Raw genomic sequence first — 14,142 nt, 5'->3', positions numbered from 1 at the left:
TATTTTCAGTTATGGTTCAACAGATGGTTTTGCTACAAAGCCAAAGTAGGCAAAGACAAAGTAGGTTTGTTATCATGGTTTTTAATTCTCCCACCTTCTCACTCACCTCTCTTCATTTCTGTTCTACTAGCCACAGACCCGTGAAGGATCAAGAAAGTCTTTGGGACATGCAGATGCAGAACGCCTACAGCTTGGTTACAGGGGTGAACCCTCAGCAGCACTACCAGCCCTCACAAGGAAGCTACCAGCTTCAGTTTGCCATCCAGAAACTACAACAGCAAAGACTTCAGTCTCAACAATTTCAGGACCAAAGCCACTGCAGACATCAGGTAGCACACAGATTTTGATTCCCTATTAACTCATGGTTAGGTTATTGTTGTTATATTTTATATTATTATGGAAGGGAACACCCTGTTCATAGAGTTTTTAGGGTGTCAACAAATTTTTATAACTGGGGTTTGTTCATATTCGAAATCTGCCCAGACCTTCAATGTTAAATTTAGCTTTAGTAAAACAATAAAAAAACTTAAGAGTAATGGTTAGTGGAGCATCTTTTGTTTGATGTCTTTTCTTGGATGAAGACTGAATATGTCTGAGAACTATTGAGCCATAACTCAGAAAAACCCTAATATTTGTGTCTGTACAAAATATTCCCTTACCTAAGCACAATGCTGTCCAAAACAGTGAAAAATACGCCCACGTCAAGGGGAAAGCTTTCATGTTTCAGCGTTTACACAGCTATTTTGAGACTATCTTTCCAAACCACTTAACAAAATGGTGTTCAGTGGGAATATCCTCAACAGAAGCTCATTCCTGGAGAGCCAAAATGATTCCTCACTTTAAGATTACAACGTTTGGCTCAGTGACTCCAGTAGGCTTAAACTGGGAGAGTGAGTAATAAAGGAATGCTGCCCACGAGGGCACTAGAGAGGCCCCCGTGCTGAAGTCCGTTATAATTCTACCATTACAATTCGTATCAGATTTGAGCCCATCTGTGTTCATGTTGCAACACACATCAAATTTTTGGGATATAATTTTCTCAGGAGAAGCGATGTGGCAATGACAGAAATGTTAGTCATGCCTTACTAGCCATGGCAGATGTGATTTGGCTGTTTTAAGAGGGAGATTAGAAAGTTAGAGTGGGCTCTCATTTCGCACAGCTTAAGTTTAATCTTTGCAGGAAAAAGATCGTCTCTCTAACTTTCTATACATTTGCTTTGTAAGAGGATCTTAACAGAAAGACAGAAAGTCTTTATTTTCCAGAAGATTTTTTGAAGTCTTTCCATGGATGGAGAGAAATGGAGACTGGAGAGTGTCATGGGACAGCTTACAGGACGGAATGATAGAATACACCAGTTTTTTCCAATCCGCCTTGAGAATGTAGTTTCTCTCGTGTCATTGTTTTTCATCATCTAGGTTGCACACCAATTAAGGTTATGAAAAATTCTTGTTACTTTGATACTGTTTGATACCATGTTAAAAACTCTTCAATCATATTTTGACCAAATACTGCAAGGAAAGAAAGAGAGCTACTAATGCTTTCATTCTTGGTATTGTAATTAGGTACTGACATTGTTCCATGACAACCCTTGTCCCAATTACTACAGTTAAGGGGTCATTTCTGTTGGCTTGGACCAGCAGCCTTATGCAGGTCACTTTTTTTCCATTTCTTTCCACTTGTGCCATTCCTCTTTTCACCTTGTTTTACAGTCTAAACACAGGTGACTGAGTTTCTCTTACAGCTGACGTGTCTCATCATACTCCAGCTTTTAAAAAAGGAGGGAAAATCTTACACAATCTGAAAAGGTTTGCGGCACTGTGAGAACCAAATGAGAACTACACAAAAAGAGTCATCCTGTTGTTTAACCCTCACAAAATGAGTTCACCAGAAGGGTGACACTGGATATGGTTGTCTCACCACTGAATCAGTTGTCCCTCCCTAAAATCCTGCTTCCACTCACATGGGCCTCTGCCAGTTTGACCAGACAATGTGAGTTGTACTATAACAAAGGTCTTCTATTATTCTGCCATTTTTTATACTACTCATTCACCGATTTTTGACCCCGAAGACAATTGTCTCTACATTTCGTTGACGCACTGACATGGTCCTAATCAAGGCCGCCCATAAGGGGGGAAAAAAGGGGACAGCTTTATGGAGCCCAGCCAAACAGGGGGCCCATGGAAGTCAATTTTAAAGTTATGCTGTGATAACCATATTTTATCTTTAACCTGAATAATAATCACTCTCATCAAAGCATTAAATATTTTTTTATTTGTGTCATAGCATACAGCAGAGGTGTCCAAACTATGGCCTGGGGGCCAAATGCGGCTCTTGGCCCATTTTTAATTGCCTGCAGCAAAAACATAAATAAAAAATGGACTACATTAGGACATGAAGCTTTCTTGTCTTTATTTTATCTGTGAAGATGGTATGGATTCATTTGGATTAGTGTGTATTTTAGCTTGAGCACTAGGCAGCGCTACTGTGCTAATTCTGTAAACAAACATTTTGACAGGACAATTTATTGATGTGCTTTTTTCATGACTTAAACTGAGACAACACTGTAAATTCTCTGGTAGATGGAGCATCATTCTCATTCTGACTAGAGTAGAGCCAGTGATAGCCAGGGCCAACCAGGGCTATTGTGAAATCTAACTGGCCTCCTTAAAATCCTTGAAATGACTGGCTTTTTGCATTGTCAGCTATTAACTAGCCATTTAAGCATATCCAATTACCAAGCACATCTTTACCTAAATTAGACTGGATTTACTGACTTCAATATCATAAGGGTTAGGTATATGAAAGTGGTCTCACCATCCTTATAATTTTCTGTATGTGTCCCTTAGTGGAAAAAGTGTGGACAACCCTGGCATATAGCCTTCTTCAAAATGTAAACCCGTTTCTTTAATGTAGAATCCAAATGGGTGTAAAGTGGCAAAAATGGTCATGAAAATAGTTAAATTGCATTTAAAATTGACAAAAAATGGGTTTACAATCAGAAAATAGGGAGAAAGTGTCAAATATGTGTTTAAAAAGTGGCAAAAAACAGGCAGAAAAGTGGTGTTGAGGTTTTAAAAGTAGCTAAATTGCATTAAATTGGCAAATGGGACAAAAAAGATGGTGAAATATGACTAATCAGTGGCAAACGTGTAAAAAGAGGCAAAATTTGGTTTATTGTGGCAAAAAATATTGGTTAATAGAGGCAAAAACTTGGCAGCAAGTGGAAAATGGGTTAAAGTGGCAAAAACAGGCCGAAAAAGTGGGGGGAAGTTTTTGAAAGTGACAAAAGGGCTGACAATTGGCAACAAAAGAAATGGAAAAAATTGGCAGAAATGATGGCAATTTAAGATGAAAAAGTGGCAGAAATGTGTAATGGTAAGCAGATGCAAAAAAAAAAAAAGAAAATGGCAAAAATGGGTCATAAGTGGCAAAAACAGGCAGAAAAACTGTTGAAAAGGGATATCAAACATCGAAAAAAGGGGTTTAAAAGTTGCAAAATGTGTTTAAATGGCAAAAATGGGAGGAAAAAGTGATGAAAATGGGCTAAAATATGGCAAAAATAGGTAAAAGTGTGCAAAATTGATGAAAAGTGGTAAATACTAGTGGCAAAAATGGTTGGAAGAAGTGGTTAAAAGAGGTTAAAAACTGGCACAAATAAATATTTTTAACTTTAGAATCCAGTTATAGCTTGAGACATTTTTTTAGCTCAAAACTGAGGGAACTGTTAGCCAGGACGCCAACACCACTGCCACTCATCCAACTCACATGCATTGATATCATCAATAGATCACCTACTGGGATGGGCCCATTCTGTCAATATGTCAGGGGGCCAACCAATTCTATGGGCAGGCCTGGTCCTAGTCCAGGAACTAGTCAGTGATGAGACCCTACTATCTACTGCTGCATAAGAGAGGGGATTCAGTCTTATTACAATCCCTGATTTCACCTTGCCAGCTTTTCTGTCTTCATGGGAAAAGTAATAAATCATTTTAGATTTAACTGAAGTCCCAAAAGGAAGTCCTTCATTTAATATGAGAGCTCATATAAACTTTTGTGTGAACGGTTCTTCTGTGAGAGAGAAAAGAGACAGGGGGCTGTTCCGGCACTGCAGTCCACGTTCCAGTTACTGGGTGCAGACTCCCCGGCTCCTCCACAGGCTTGGCCTCAGGCCACCTGGCAGCCAAAGAAAGGTGCCCTTCCTGGCCCCGCTCAAACTGAATTGCGGCCATAGGCCTTGCAACCTGGAAACTCAGCTTCTCATTTGTCAACACACAAATTACATCAGATATTCCCTGCCACACTGCCGGGCCTTTGAACAGCAGCATTGTGAAGCTAGAAAACCGTGAGCTTGTTAGATAGCCGTATAAAGCAGTAGAGAAAATAGCATAGGCATGAGATGTGGAAAGAATGTATGAAAAGCATTCCCCAGCGCTGCAAGGAGAGAGTGAAATGTGCCTCTTAAATATTATGTCAGAATGAAAGAGGCATTTTCACCCTTCCCAAGCCTTTGAAGAGATCTTGTAAAAACAAATAAATAATCTGAAGAATTTGCCTCTCAGTGCAGCCAACTGCAAAAAAAATGTTGGGCTTGTTTTGATACTGGATGGCATTTCATTTATATCTGCTTTAATTCATGTCAAGCTGTTTCACCTCAATGGCCAGAGGCTACATATTTTCCACATGACAAACCCAGTCCAAATGGGTCGCACTTCCTTATTCCTCTTTTGGAATTAATTTTTTTAAATTTTGCCCTTAAGTACTGTTAGATACTTTCAGAAACAAACCTTCAATGACCTTCAATCAGCACTCCATTACAGGTGATTAGAACAAGTTTGTTTTAAGCAGATTTACATTTCAAGCCAAGTAGAACACGGTGTATTACATAAAGATGTAGAAGCACTGAGATTGGCTAGTCTTGCAGTTATTATCAGCTTTCTTGACCCAGCAAGTACCATAGTATATTTTTTTAAAGAGAAATATTCCTAGCATTGATCCTTGTGAATCTCTATCTCTTCCGATGTCCCTTCTCTTCTTCTTTGAAATAACTGTAGTATAATCAGTATTTCAGAAATGTGGCAGGAGGACCAGGAACTGGCATAAAAATTGCACTGTTGAATAGCGTTTGATTGGAATATTGCACTGTACAGTATGTATACAGTGCAGAAGGGTTTCAACTTGAGGATATCTTTGCAACTAAGTTATTAATGTGTTAAACCAACTTGACTGTCACCATGTTGTTGGCCCTAAATAATCACTGTCCTTCTTGCTTTTTAGGCTCCATTTCCAGAACAGACTCTACACTCCCAGCCTCCCACAAAATCCTTCAGCTGCCCCCCTCCTGGCTTTCACATTCAACCCGGTCACAGTCATGGTCACAGCAACATCCAAACCTGTGTCAGTCCTGTCCACACTCCAAAGCCACCCAGCAGTGCCAGAGAGGGACAGACCAGGAAAACAACAAAAAAGCGCCTCATCAAGTAAGACTAACCTTAAAACTGACTATGTTTATTAAAGCTTTATGTCTTTCTGGAATGTGATGCAACTTAATCAGTTATCCCTCAGAGTTTACCAAAAATTTCACCTGCTTATGAGACATTACGACACAATACAATGCATTGTCATGAAATGGGGCACAATGGGATATGTTAGGATTCTAAACAACTGGATACGATACAGCATGACATGACACACTTGACTGTGCCCCTAGGAACTCAAGTGCATTACAGATTTTACTACCTTCACTGCAGCATCAATTAAAACACATTAAGTAATTACAGTGGGTGCCATTATGGAAGGGACTCACAAATGAGGCCCACAATGATGAGGGGGTTCTTGGCAAGACAATTAAGAGCAATGTATGCCTTTTGCACAGCTGTCCAGGCACAGTAAATGTTGTGATAAGACTTTGATGTACAAATAATGCCAACATTGAATTCACAATAGGCATCACTACTACTAACAAAGACAAGAAAATGTGAAAAACTTGGCTTCACCTTTTTTGTGGTTATTAAAGAGAGAGCCCCACCTTTGCAAAGTAGGCTTTCTGATGAATTTTGGACTACTTTTATTTTCTGATGTGTATAATGAGGGGTAGAGGGGGTGTGGTAAATAAATGGACTTGAGCTTTACTATTCAAAGTGGTTTTTACACCATTCACACCCATTCACCCCACAGTCACACACTGATGGTGGAGGTTGCTATGGAGAATTGTCCATCAGTATTAACTAATTAATAACGCCATTGACGCTGCAGTGGAAGCAGATTGGGGTTAAGTGTTTTGCCCAAGGACACATCGACATGTGAGCTGGGGATGAAACCCACAACCTTCTGAATACGACGCAACCAACTATTCTTACTGAGCCACAGTCGCCCCAATATTTTATATTGGGTATAAAATAATATTATCACCTGATGTCTGTACGACTCAGTATAACACGCTACAATACAGCACTGTAAGGTACAGTATGAAAAGATAAACCATGATTCAGTCCAGTTAAACTTTATTTATACAGCACATTTTAAACAGCCACGGTTGACCAAAGTGCTTCCCAGTATAAAGCAAAGCATGAAACAATAACACGTGGCTATCAAATAAGAAAATCAGTCAAAATAGAAACTTATAAAATAATGGTAAAATTAATAGTAAAATCTAAAATCTATTGGGATAGAATAATCTCATCTGATTTCATGATAAGATACACCAGAGCAGCACAGATTTTGCTTCCTCCATTGCAGAATCAATTTAGGCACATTGAAAAAATGGGGTGGCATTTTAGCATTTTTTGGCCACTATTGGTGAAATAAGACAAAAGGTATATAATATGATATAATACAATGAGATGTGATATGACACAATATATGGTCTATGGTCATATTAAAGTACATGGTATATTAAAAATAAATTGGTGGCATTTTTGAATTTTTTGGGCTGTTATTGGTAAAATAAGGCAAAAGGGATTCGATACGATACGATACCATGCCATGCGATACGATACGATACGATACGATAAATGTCCTAGAGTCACAGTCTGTGGTATTTTAGTGTGAACCTGGGAACTCAAGTGCAGCACAGCTTTTACTTCCTCCATTGCAGCATTGGTTGAAGCACATGAACTAATTACAGTGATGTGGCATTTGGGCATTTTTTGGCCGCCACCTGTGAATGGAGACAAAAAGTGCTGGGGATTGCCGAGTTCAAGCGGACACGGCCAGTGCTAATGAGAGTTTTTAATATGCGCTTACTGGAGTGCTCACAGCTTTTTTGGCCCCGGGTTGTATCTGCCTGTTCGGTAAACAACCTCATCACAGGCCTGATTTCTGCCTGAACCATAAACAGAGAGTGGTTCATTGAGAGGGCCCAGGCTCCAAGCGCTGTTTAGATCCTGTTTGGTTTGGAGATAAGCTGAAGAGCACGGAGGGAAAATGAAAGGAAAGGAATGAAACAGTGCTAGCTATTTCCCCTCAATTGCTTTATGTACTTTATTACTCCAACATCTGGCCAAATTACACAATAACAGTAAACCTTTGTGACTAGAGCTGATGTTTTTTTATGCACACAGTTACAGTTACTACAATACCTTTGTATCTAAGAAGAAGAACTGGATTTGAAAATAGTTCTATATATTATTCATTATTTTCTGTTATTTCTTGTGACTTTATAGGCCTTCTGACGCTCAGCTGATGTGTTAAACAGTCATCTCAGCAGACAGGACAAAGTACATGGGAACTAAAGAGTTAAGAGTGGGGGGGGGGGGGGGGGCGCAGGGTTATAGAGTAGGTTAGGGCAGCCGGTAGGTGCTGTGTTTGCTCCCGTGTGTGTGTCTTCCTGGCAGTGGCTGTGTTTACCCTCTGCATGTGGAATTCCAGAGCCCCCTCACACTCTCCTATGTCCTGCATTTTTGCGGCCGACCAGTGTGACAGGGGAGAGTGTGGGAAAAACGGAAGCTTCGGGACGAAAAATGTACTGATGGAAACAATAAAAGAAAGAATAAAGAGAGGAGGAAAAGAAAAAAAAAGAGAGTAATTGAAAAGTCAACTCAGTCCAGGAGGAAAAAAAGATGATTGTTTGCAGAGAATAGTGGGATAATAAGTTGCTTCCCTTTATTCCCAGCTCTCTTTTTTAGGGTTAACTCAATACCTCTGCATTGAATCCCATCTGAAATTCATCTCAATATCAGCCTGTGCTCTTCCAACTTATAACAGAATCACTGAACCGGGTGTTTTCAAACAGTTCAAGGTTATCCAGTTCTCCAAACACTTTCCTCCAGCCAGCTGTTTGACTCTGAAATTGTTTGATACACATTAGACTGGCTTTTTCCCATAGTAATACTCTACAGATGAATATTGACATTTGAATCTGTTTATCAGACTGACATGTGGTTTTTCAACCCTGTTTAACAGAGGAAATGGAGTTCCTTTGATGCAGCCAAATGATTTCCTCCATTTGCAGTCCTGCTAAAACCCTAGAAGAGTGCTATCCAGTCAACTTTTTCCTGAAACTGCTGACTTATGTCCAGTTATTGGTCTGAGTCAGCTTCACCTTGAAGAATAAAGACTAAAGGACGCTTTGGCTGGAATAATACTGATACCTCCTCATGACTCACAAAAGTAAACTAGAGAATCAGGAACAAAATGGACCCTACTGAAGCATTTTATTCATTTTTTAAACAATAAGGAAGAATAAACAAATGTAAAAAACAGACATCCCCCTCTGTGAACACTAGTCTATAGAGATGGACAAATAAACACAAATTAATGTACAGAGTCAGGATATACCAGTAACGATTATGAAAAAGAATTTCCTGTGGAATAACTGCAACAAGATAGGCATTCAGAGGTGAGGAAATAAAAAAGGTGATAAAATAATAATCAGCCCTGTAACGCAAATCCATGGGCCCCCCGCAGCTCACCTTAATTGGGCCCTTGTATTTTTTATATTTGACGGTATGGATAAGTCAGATCCTCCTCCCTGGCCAACCAGGTGTAAGAGAGAGAGCAACAGCACTGCCCACAGAAAATGACTGAGAGGTGATAAAAAACAATTGGCTGATCATTTAGTCTGACAGTATTTCTCAGTTTACCGGTGAATAGTGCAAATAGCTCTGTAGAATTCAGGGTTTTAATGGACCGATGCTGTCATAAAAGCAGTGTAACATTGATTAACATGTCTATTGACTACTCATTATGCTTACAGGAGGCAGACTGTACCAAGCAGGATGAGCTGTAATTGGTTACTCTGTATAATTGCAGATTCTTATTGTGCTTGTACCACTGCGCTGCAATGGGCAAATGCGGGCTTGCCAGCGGTGCATACATCCCCTATCCTAAAAATTGTCAGGCAAGGGCGGTGCCCTTTGGACTGCACCGCCCCCGCACGGCAGGGGCTGCGGGGGTATACCTTACGGCCCAGATAATAATGAGAGTAGACTTTATCATGATGGATTGTTTGCAGATGAAGTCACAGTGGAGAACTCCAGATGGGGAGAAGGAAGTGATTTCTGTACAGAGAAGTGCTACCAAAGTGCCAAAGATTTGAAAAGTTTTAAAAGCTCACAGAGAAACAGAAGCAGACATGGATTAAAAGCCTCCTTCTAGAGTCAGGAGGAGCAGTGTCAGACATACTCACACATGGTCCGTTTCCAACAACCCGATATCTGTCCAACCTCGCAATGGGAATCAGTCTCTTTTTAGAGATCCAGATCATTTGGCTCAGCTCAGTAATAAGAGATGGTCTTTTGGCGCCCAAATGGCTCTTCAATCGATATCAGTTTGGCTTTTTAACTGTGGATTAAATAACAATAAAAAAGTATCAAAAAGGGAAGCTGGCTAGAATAGACTTGTTCATGAACAAAACTTCAATAATTGGCCATTTGTTCCATAGGTCTATTTGGTTAGTAAACCTAGCACAACATGTAAGAAAATGTATGTTTGGTAGATAATTTCTGTGTTGTAGCAATGCTTCCTTGATATAAATCCTATAGCATTGGAAAGCCTCCTTTGTAAGGAACATGTAGTTGTGGGATGAGCAGCAGAGCTGAGTATGGGGGTCACACCCATGAAAAATTTTCCAGATTGCCTCCAATGATAACAAGCCTCATTTTTCCAGTGAAGAAGGGGAGATGCCGCCCCACACTATCTCCTCCACCAAAAGATGTGACTCTTTCAATGCAGCAATCAGCATAGCGTTCTCTGCGTCTCCTCCTCACTTTGACCCTACAATCCAATCTCCGTTGGCAGAATCTGGACTCATTGTTGAAATTAATGTTCCTCCACATGTTCAGGTTATTGTATGAAACTCAGCCTTCAGTTTGGAGATTGTATGAGGGCATACTCCAAATAATGCTGCAACTTGGTTTTGCAGAACAGTGGCATGTTGATTTTTGGAGAAGGCACCTACTGAACACTGTAGCAGGGCCCATGCACACAGGTGTTGATGGTCAGCACCTAGGGGTAGCAGAAGCTTTACACAAGAGTCAATAGCAACAGCAAAATAAGCTGTTTAGCTTTGGTAAATTTTTCATGGGCGCAACCCATATACTCAGCTTTGCTGCTCATCCCACAAATGCTTGTTCCTTACAAATGTGACACCATTTAAAAGGGAAATAAACAGGCTTTTTAACGGTGTAAGATTTATTAGCAAGAATCATTGTTACAACAAAGAAGTGATTTATCAAACACAAATTTAAGTTTAGTATATCACTGCTTCCAGTAAAAGTATGTTTAGGACAAAACAAAGGAGAAAAGCTGTTAAAGATGGATGGCTAAGAAGGCAACGAAAAAGAAAAAAACATTAAATCAGCACTCCTCCATCTTCCCTTAATGCCTATCTTTTGTTTACTGTACTAACGTCTATTGTGTGTGATTCTGAATTAAGTGAAAATAATAAAAACAACACGTATACAGGACAAAATCAGTAACAAGATGAGATGTTGTACCTTACTCATAAGGGAACACCAGAATCTGCACAAAGCTCATCACCCAAGCTTTAAAAGATGCTGAACATTCACTCACTGAGTGACAGCTCCTTTGATTTTTTGGCTAATCCAATATGCAGAGCACTTAGTTGAAGCAGATTTTCTTCATGTTGGTGTCTCTATTGCATGGCAGGACTCTCCACTCTATCATCACGCCACAGCTGCAAACCAGAGCCCACAACTCTCATCCAGAGAGGCTGCAACATCTCAAAGTGGTATGACTTCAGTGAAGGCTTTGAAAGGACCAATTTGTAACACAAATAAATGAGCCTGTTTGGTATTTTGTTTGCAAGGTTTTGGCTAGACGCAGCTGTAACTACGGAAACCCGGGCTGTCTTGTGGCATTACTAATAGGGTGACAATTACAGCGGCACCATTAATGTCAGTCCTGCCACTGCCTTTGCTCCCTATTAATCAGCCACAACAGTAGGTATTTTCACAGGATACTGTATACACTGAAGCTGCCATAAGTGTGTTTATGGTTAAACTGTATCCCCTTTGGCGAGTCTGAATAACATTAGAACTTATTAGCTACCTGAATGCAAGAAAAAATCAAACTACACTTCAGCTTTGTTTATACAAGAACTTCAGCTCTCCTTGAGAAGTGTGAAATTTCCAACTTTAAGCTAAAATATCATCCAAGCTGCTGCCTGCCTCTTGAATTGACTGAGTGAGAGACTGTTGACAAAGAAAGTGATGTGAAGAACCCGAGGTCAAGTGTTTTTTTTTCACTTTCAATATGAAAGGGGTCGCTTCCTGTTGAGGTATGCCACGCTTAAAAGTGGGCCAGCTCTATTTGTGGTTGTGCAATGCTATGAAAGAACAACTGTGCAGCCCCTTACAAGGAGGCAGTGTGTACCCTCATTACCTTGTTAATGCTCCTTTGGCAAGCTGCTGTTATGGGGCGAGAGGTTAATGCCAGCTAAGCTTTATTTATTGTTCCCCCTAAAAAATGCTTAACAGATTTAATGTATAAAGTTACAGACGTGTCTGTTCGTGTGCTCTACGCCTCACTAGCTCTTATAATGGTTTACTCTGTGAAAACACTGTATTTGCTGTGTGATTATATGAAAAGGGCTGTGTAATTCCTCGACTGTGAGCTCAAGACTTCTGTTGAAAAGCCTGCGGGCTAAACATACAAACTATATACTACTGTACTGACTATTCATCCCGTAAGAAACACCATGTTTATGCCATTCCTGTTTCTGTGAGTGGCCAACAGCTCCATGTAGTCAATAATCACCACAGTATCCCTGCCAACAAGAAAATCACATCACCCAGGACAAGGAACAGGAATTTGCCCCCTGCTTGTCACAATAGCTCATGAGAGGCTCTCAGTAAACACTTAACCCCCACTAGCCTCTGATGACTAGAGGCTATGTGAAATTGACTCCACTTTTCTCCTGTCAGAAGATGACTCATCAGACAATATGCCCAAAAACATTCATCCCACTGCTGAAAGCAGTCATCTTAGCATATTTATTTGAATTTTCAGCTTTTAAAAAGAGCTTTAGAGCTGAATGAATACAAAGGTTTTTTAGGTACAGTTTAGTGTGCTTACATATGCACAAAACTCCTGAAAATGTCCTTGAACTTTTTAGAGTGAGCTGCATGTGTTGATGCATTTTTAACCCAGTCTTTACCGGTAAGTTACCTACCAGCCTTCCTTTAAAATTTCTTTATGAACTTCAAGTGTGCTGATTTGCATTTGCATTTAAGAAACACTTTCATATACTAGTCTGCTCGCCACTATGTTCTTTTTCATATGTTCATTGATACCATCACAAGGTTCCCGCAGATCCTTTAAAAAGTCTGAAATGCGACTTTTTTAAAGCATGGCAATAAGTACTCCAAGCGCTGTTTAGATCCTGTTATAATAATATATATTATATATAATAATATATAATAATAAGTCCTAAAAAGTCTTAATTTTAGTAGTTTAGAAGTACTAATCTTTATTTAATCTTTGCTTTCTACCCACATGTATTTGATTTAATCATTCTTTTTTTAATATATGCTTGTTGTGTAATTTACGATAAATGTCAGTGTAGCGTTTATTGACAAGAAGCATTGCATGTGCCAGAAATCATCAAATTTGGGTGATTATGACCAAAACATTTCTTTGCATTAACCCTTTAAAGCTTATTGTTTCATATTTGATTCACACTTTTATGAGGCCTCTATCTGATCAAAATTTTGAATAAATTACCTAAAATCCTTTTAAATACAATCTGATCAATTAAAAAAATGCCCTCCAGTGGATCATCAGCTGCCAAAACACCTAGTGTATCAAATGTGATGCAGAAAAATATATATGTGAAATGTTATGGCAATTTTTCTTTTTTGGGATTTTGGTAGAAGGTTAAATAAACAGTTCTAAAAATTCCATCATAGGTGGAAAAAGTACATGACCACTGTGCTCAAGTAAAAGTGCAATTACTTTGGTTAAGATTGACTTAAGTTGATTTAAAAGCATTGGTCTATAAATCTACCTAAGGAAAAGTAAAAAGTATTTAATTGAAAGCTTACTTTAAGTACTGAGTAAATACTCAAGTAAAGTCAACTCATACCTTTATAATAAAGAAAAATACATGGCAAAATTGAAATGCTAACTCTCTAAGGTCAACTGTACCACATTCATTATGCATACTGATAAAGAATCGCTCTATGTGTTCTTTAGGAACACCTAAAGTCACATGTGGGATCCCTGACTCAGTGGAGAACTTCACTCAGTGCAAATTTGTCTCACATCCAAAATCAACAACAATCAACCAGTAACATGAGCAAAAAAGCCCTAGCAGAGATCTCTGTACAACAGGCAACATCCAAACACAACTCTGCCCAAGGGCATGACGGGAAACTCCACCCACACATCACCTCAGATTTGAAATCCCAGTGGGGGAAATTTCAACAACACTTTAAAGTGCTGGACAAAAACTGGTGGATCGACAATGTCAAATAACATCAATACCGAATGGAGTTTCCTTCAGAATGGAGTTAAAATTTCACTTTGGGGGTCAAAATCAGTTCTCAAATGTTTAAAACTGATTATTCAACACTTTTTTGCTTTGTACGACAGCTGTTCTGGGATATGATGTGGAATCATCCTCTCACTATGTGCTCCTGTGTATTCAACAGAGGTGGAAATAGTACAAGAGTATTGTATTA

The 14,142-nt window shown here is 39.4% G+C and overlaps 1 protein-coding gene across 4 annotated transcripts in view; it reads left to right on the top strand.

Annotated features, from left to right (window-relative positions):
* Positions 1-14,142, top strand: part of ttll5 (tubulin tyrosine ligase-like family, member 5) — an 86,691-nt gene that overhangs the window by 66,750 nt on the left and 5,799 nt on the right. For all 4 annotated transcript variants that reach the window (XM_041812255.1, XM_041812257.1, XM_041812256.1 and 1 more), the window contains 2 exons: positions 131-329; positions 5,276-5,478. In XM_041812255.1, the coding sequence (XP_041668189.1) occupies positions 131-329; positions 5,276-5,478 (402 nt within the window). The remainder of the gene's footprint in view (positions 1-130; positions 330-5,275; positions 5,479-14,142) is intronic.

The sequence above is a fragment of the Cheilinus undulatus genome, linkage group 18, assembly GCF_018320785.1.
Source record: "Cheilinus undulatus linkage group 18, ASM1832078v1, whole genome shotgun sequence".
Classification (NCBI taxonomy): Eukaryota; Metazoa; Chordata; class Actinopteri; order Labriformes; family Labridae; genus Cheilinus; species Cheilinus undulatus.
The sequence above is the reverse complement of the archived record's forward strand: the minus strand, read 5'-3'. Positions and strand labels throughout refer to the sequence as shown.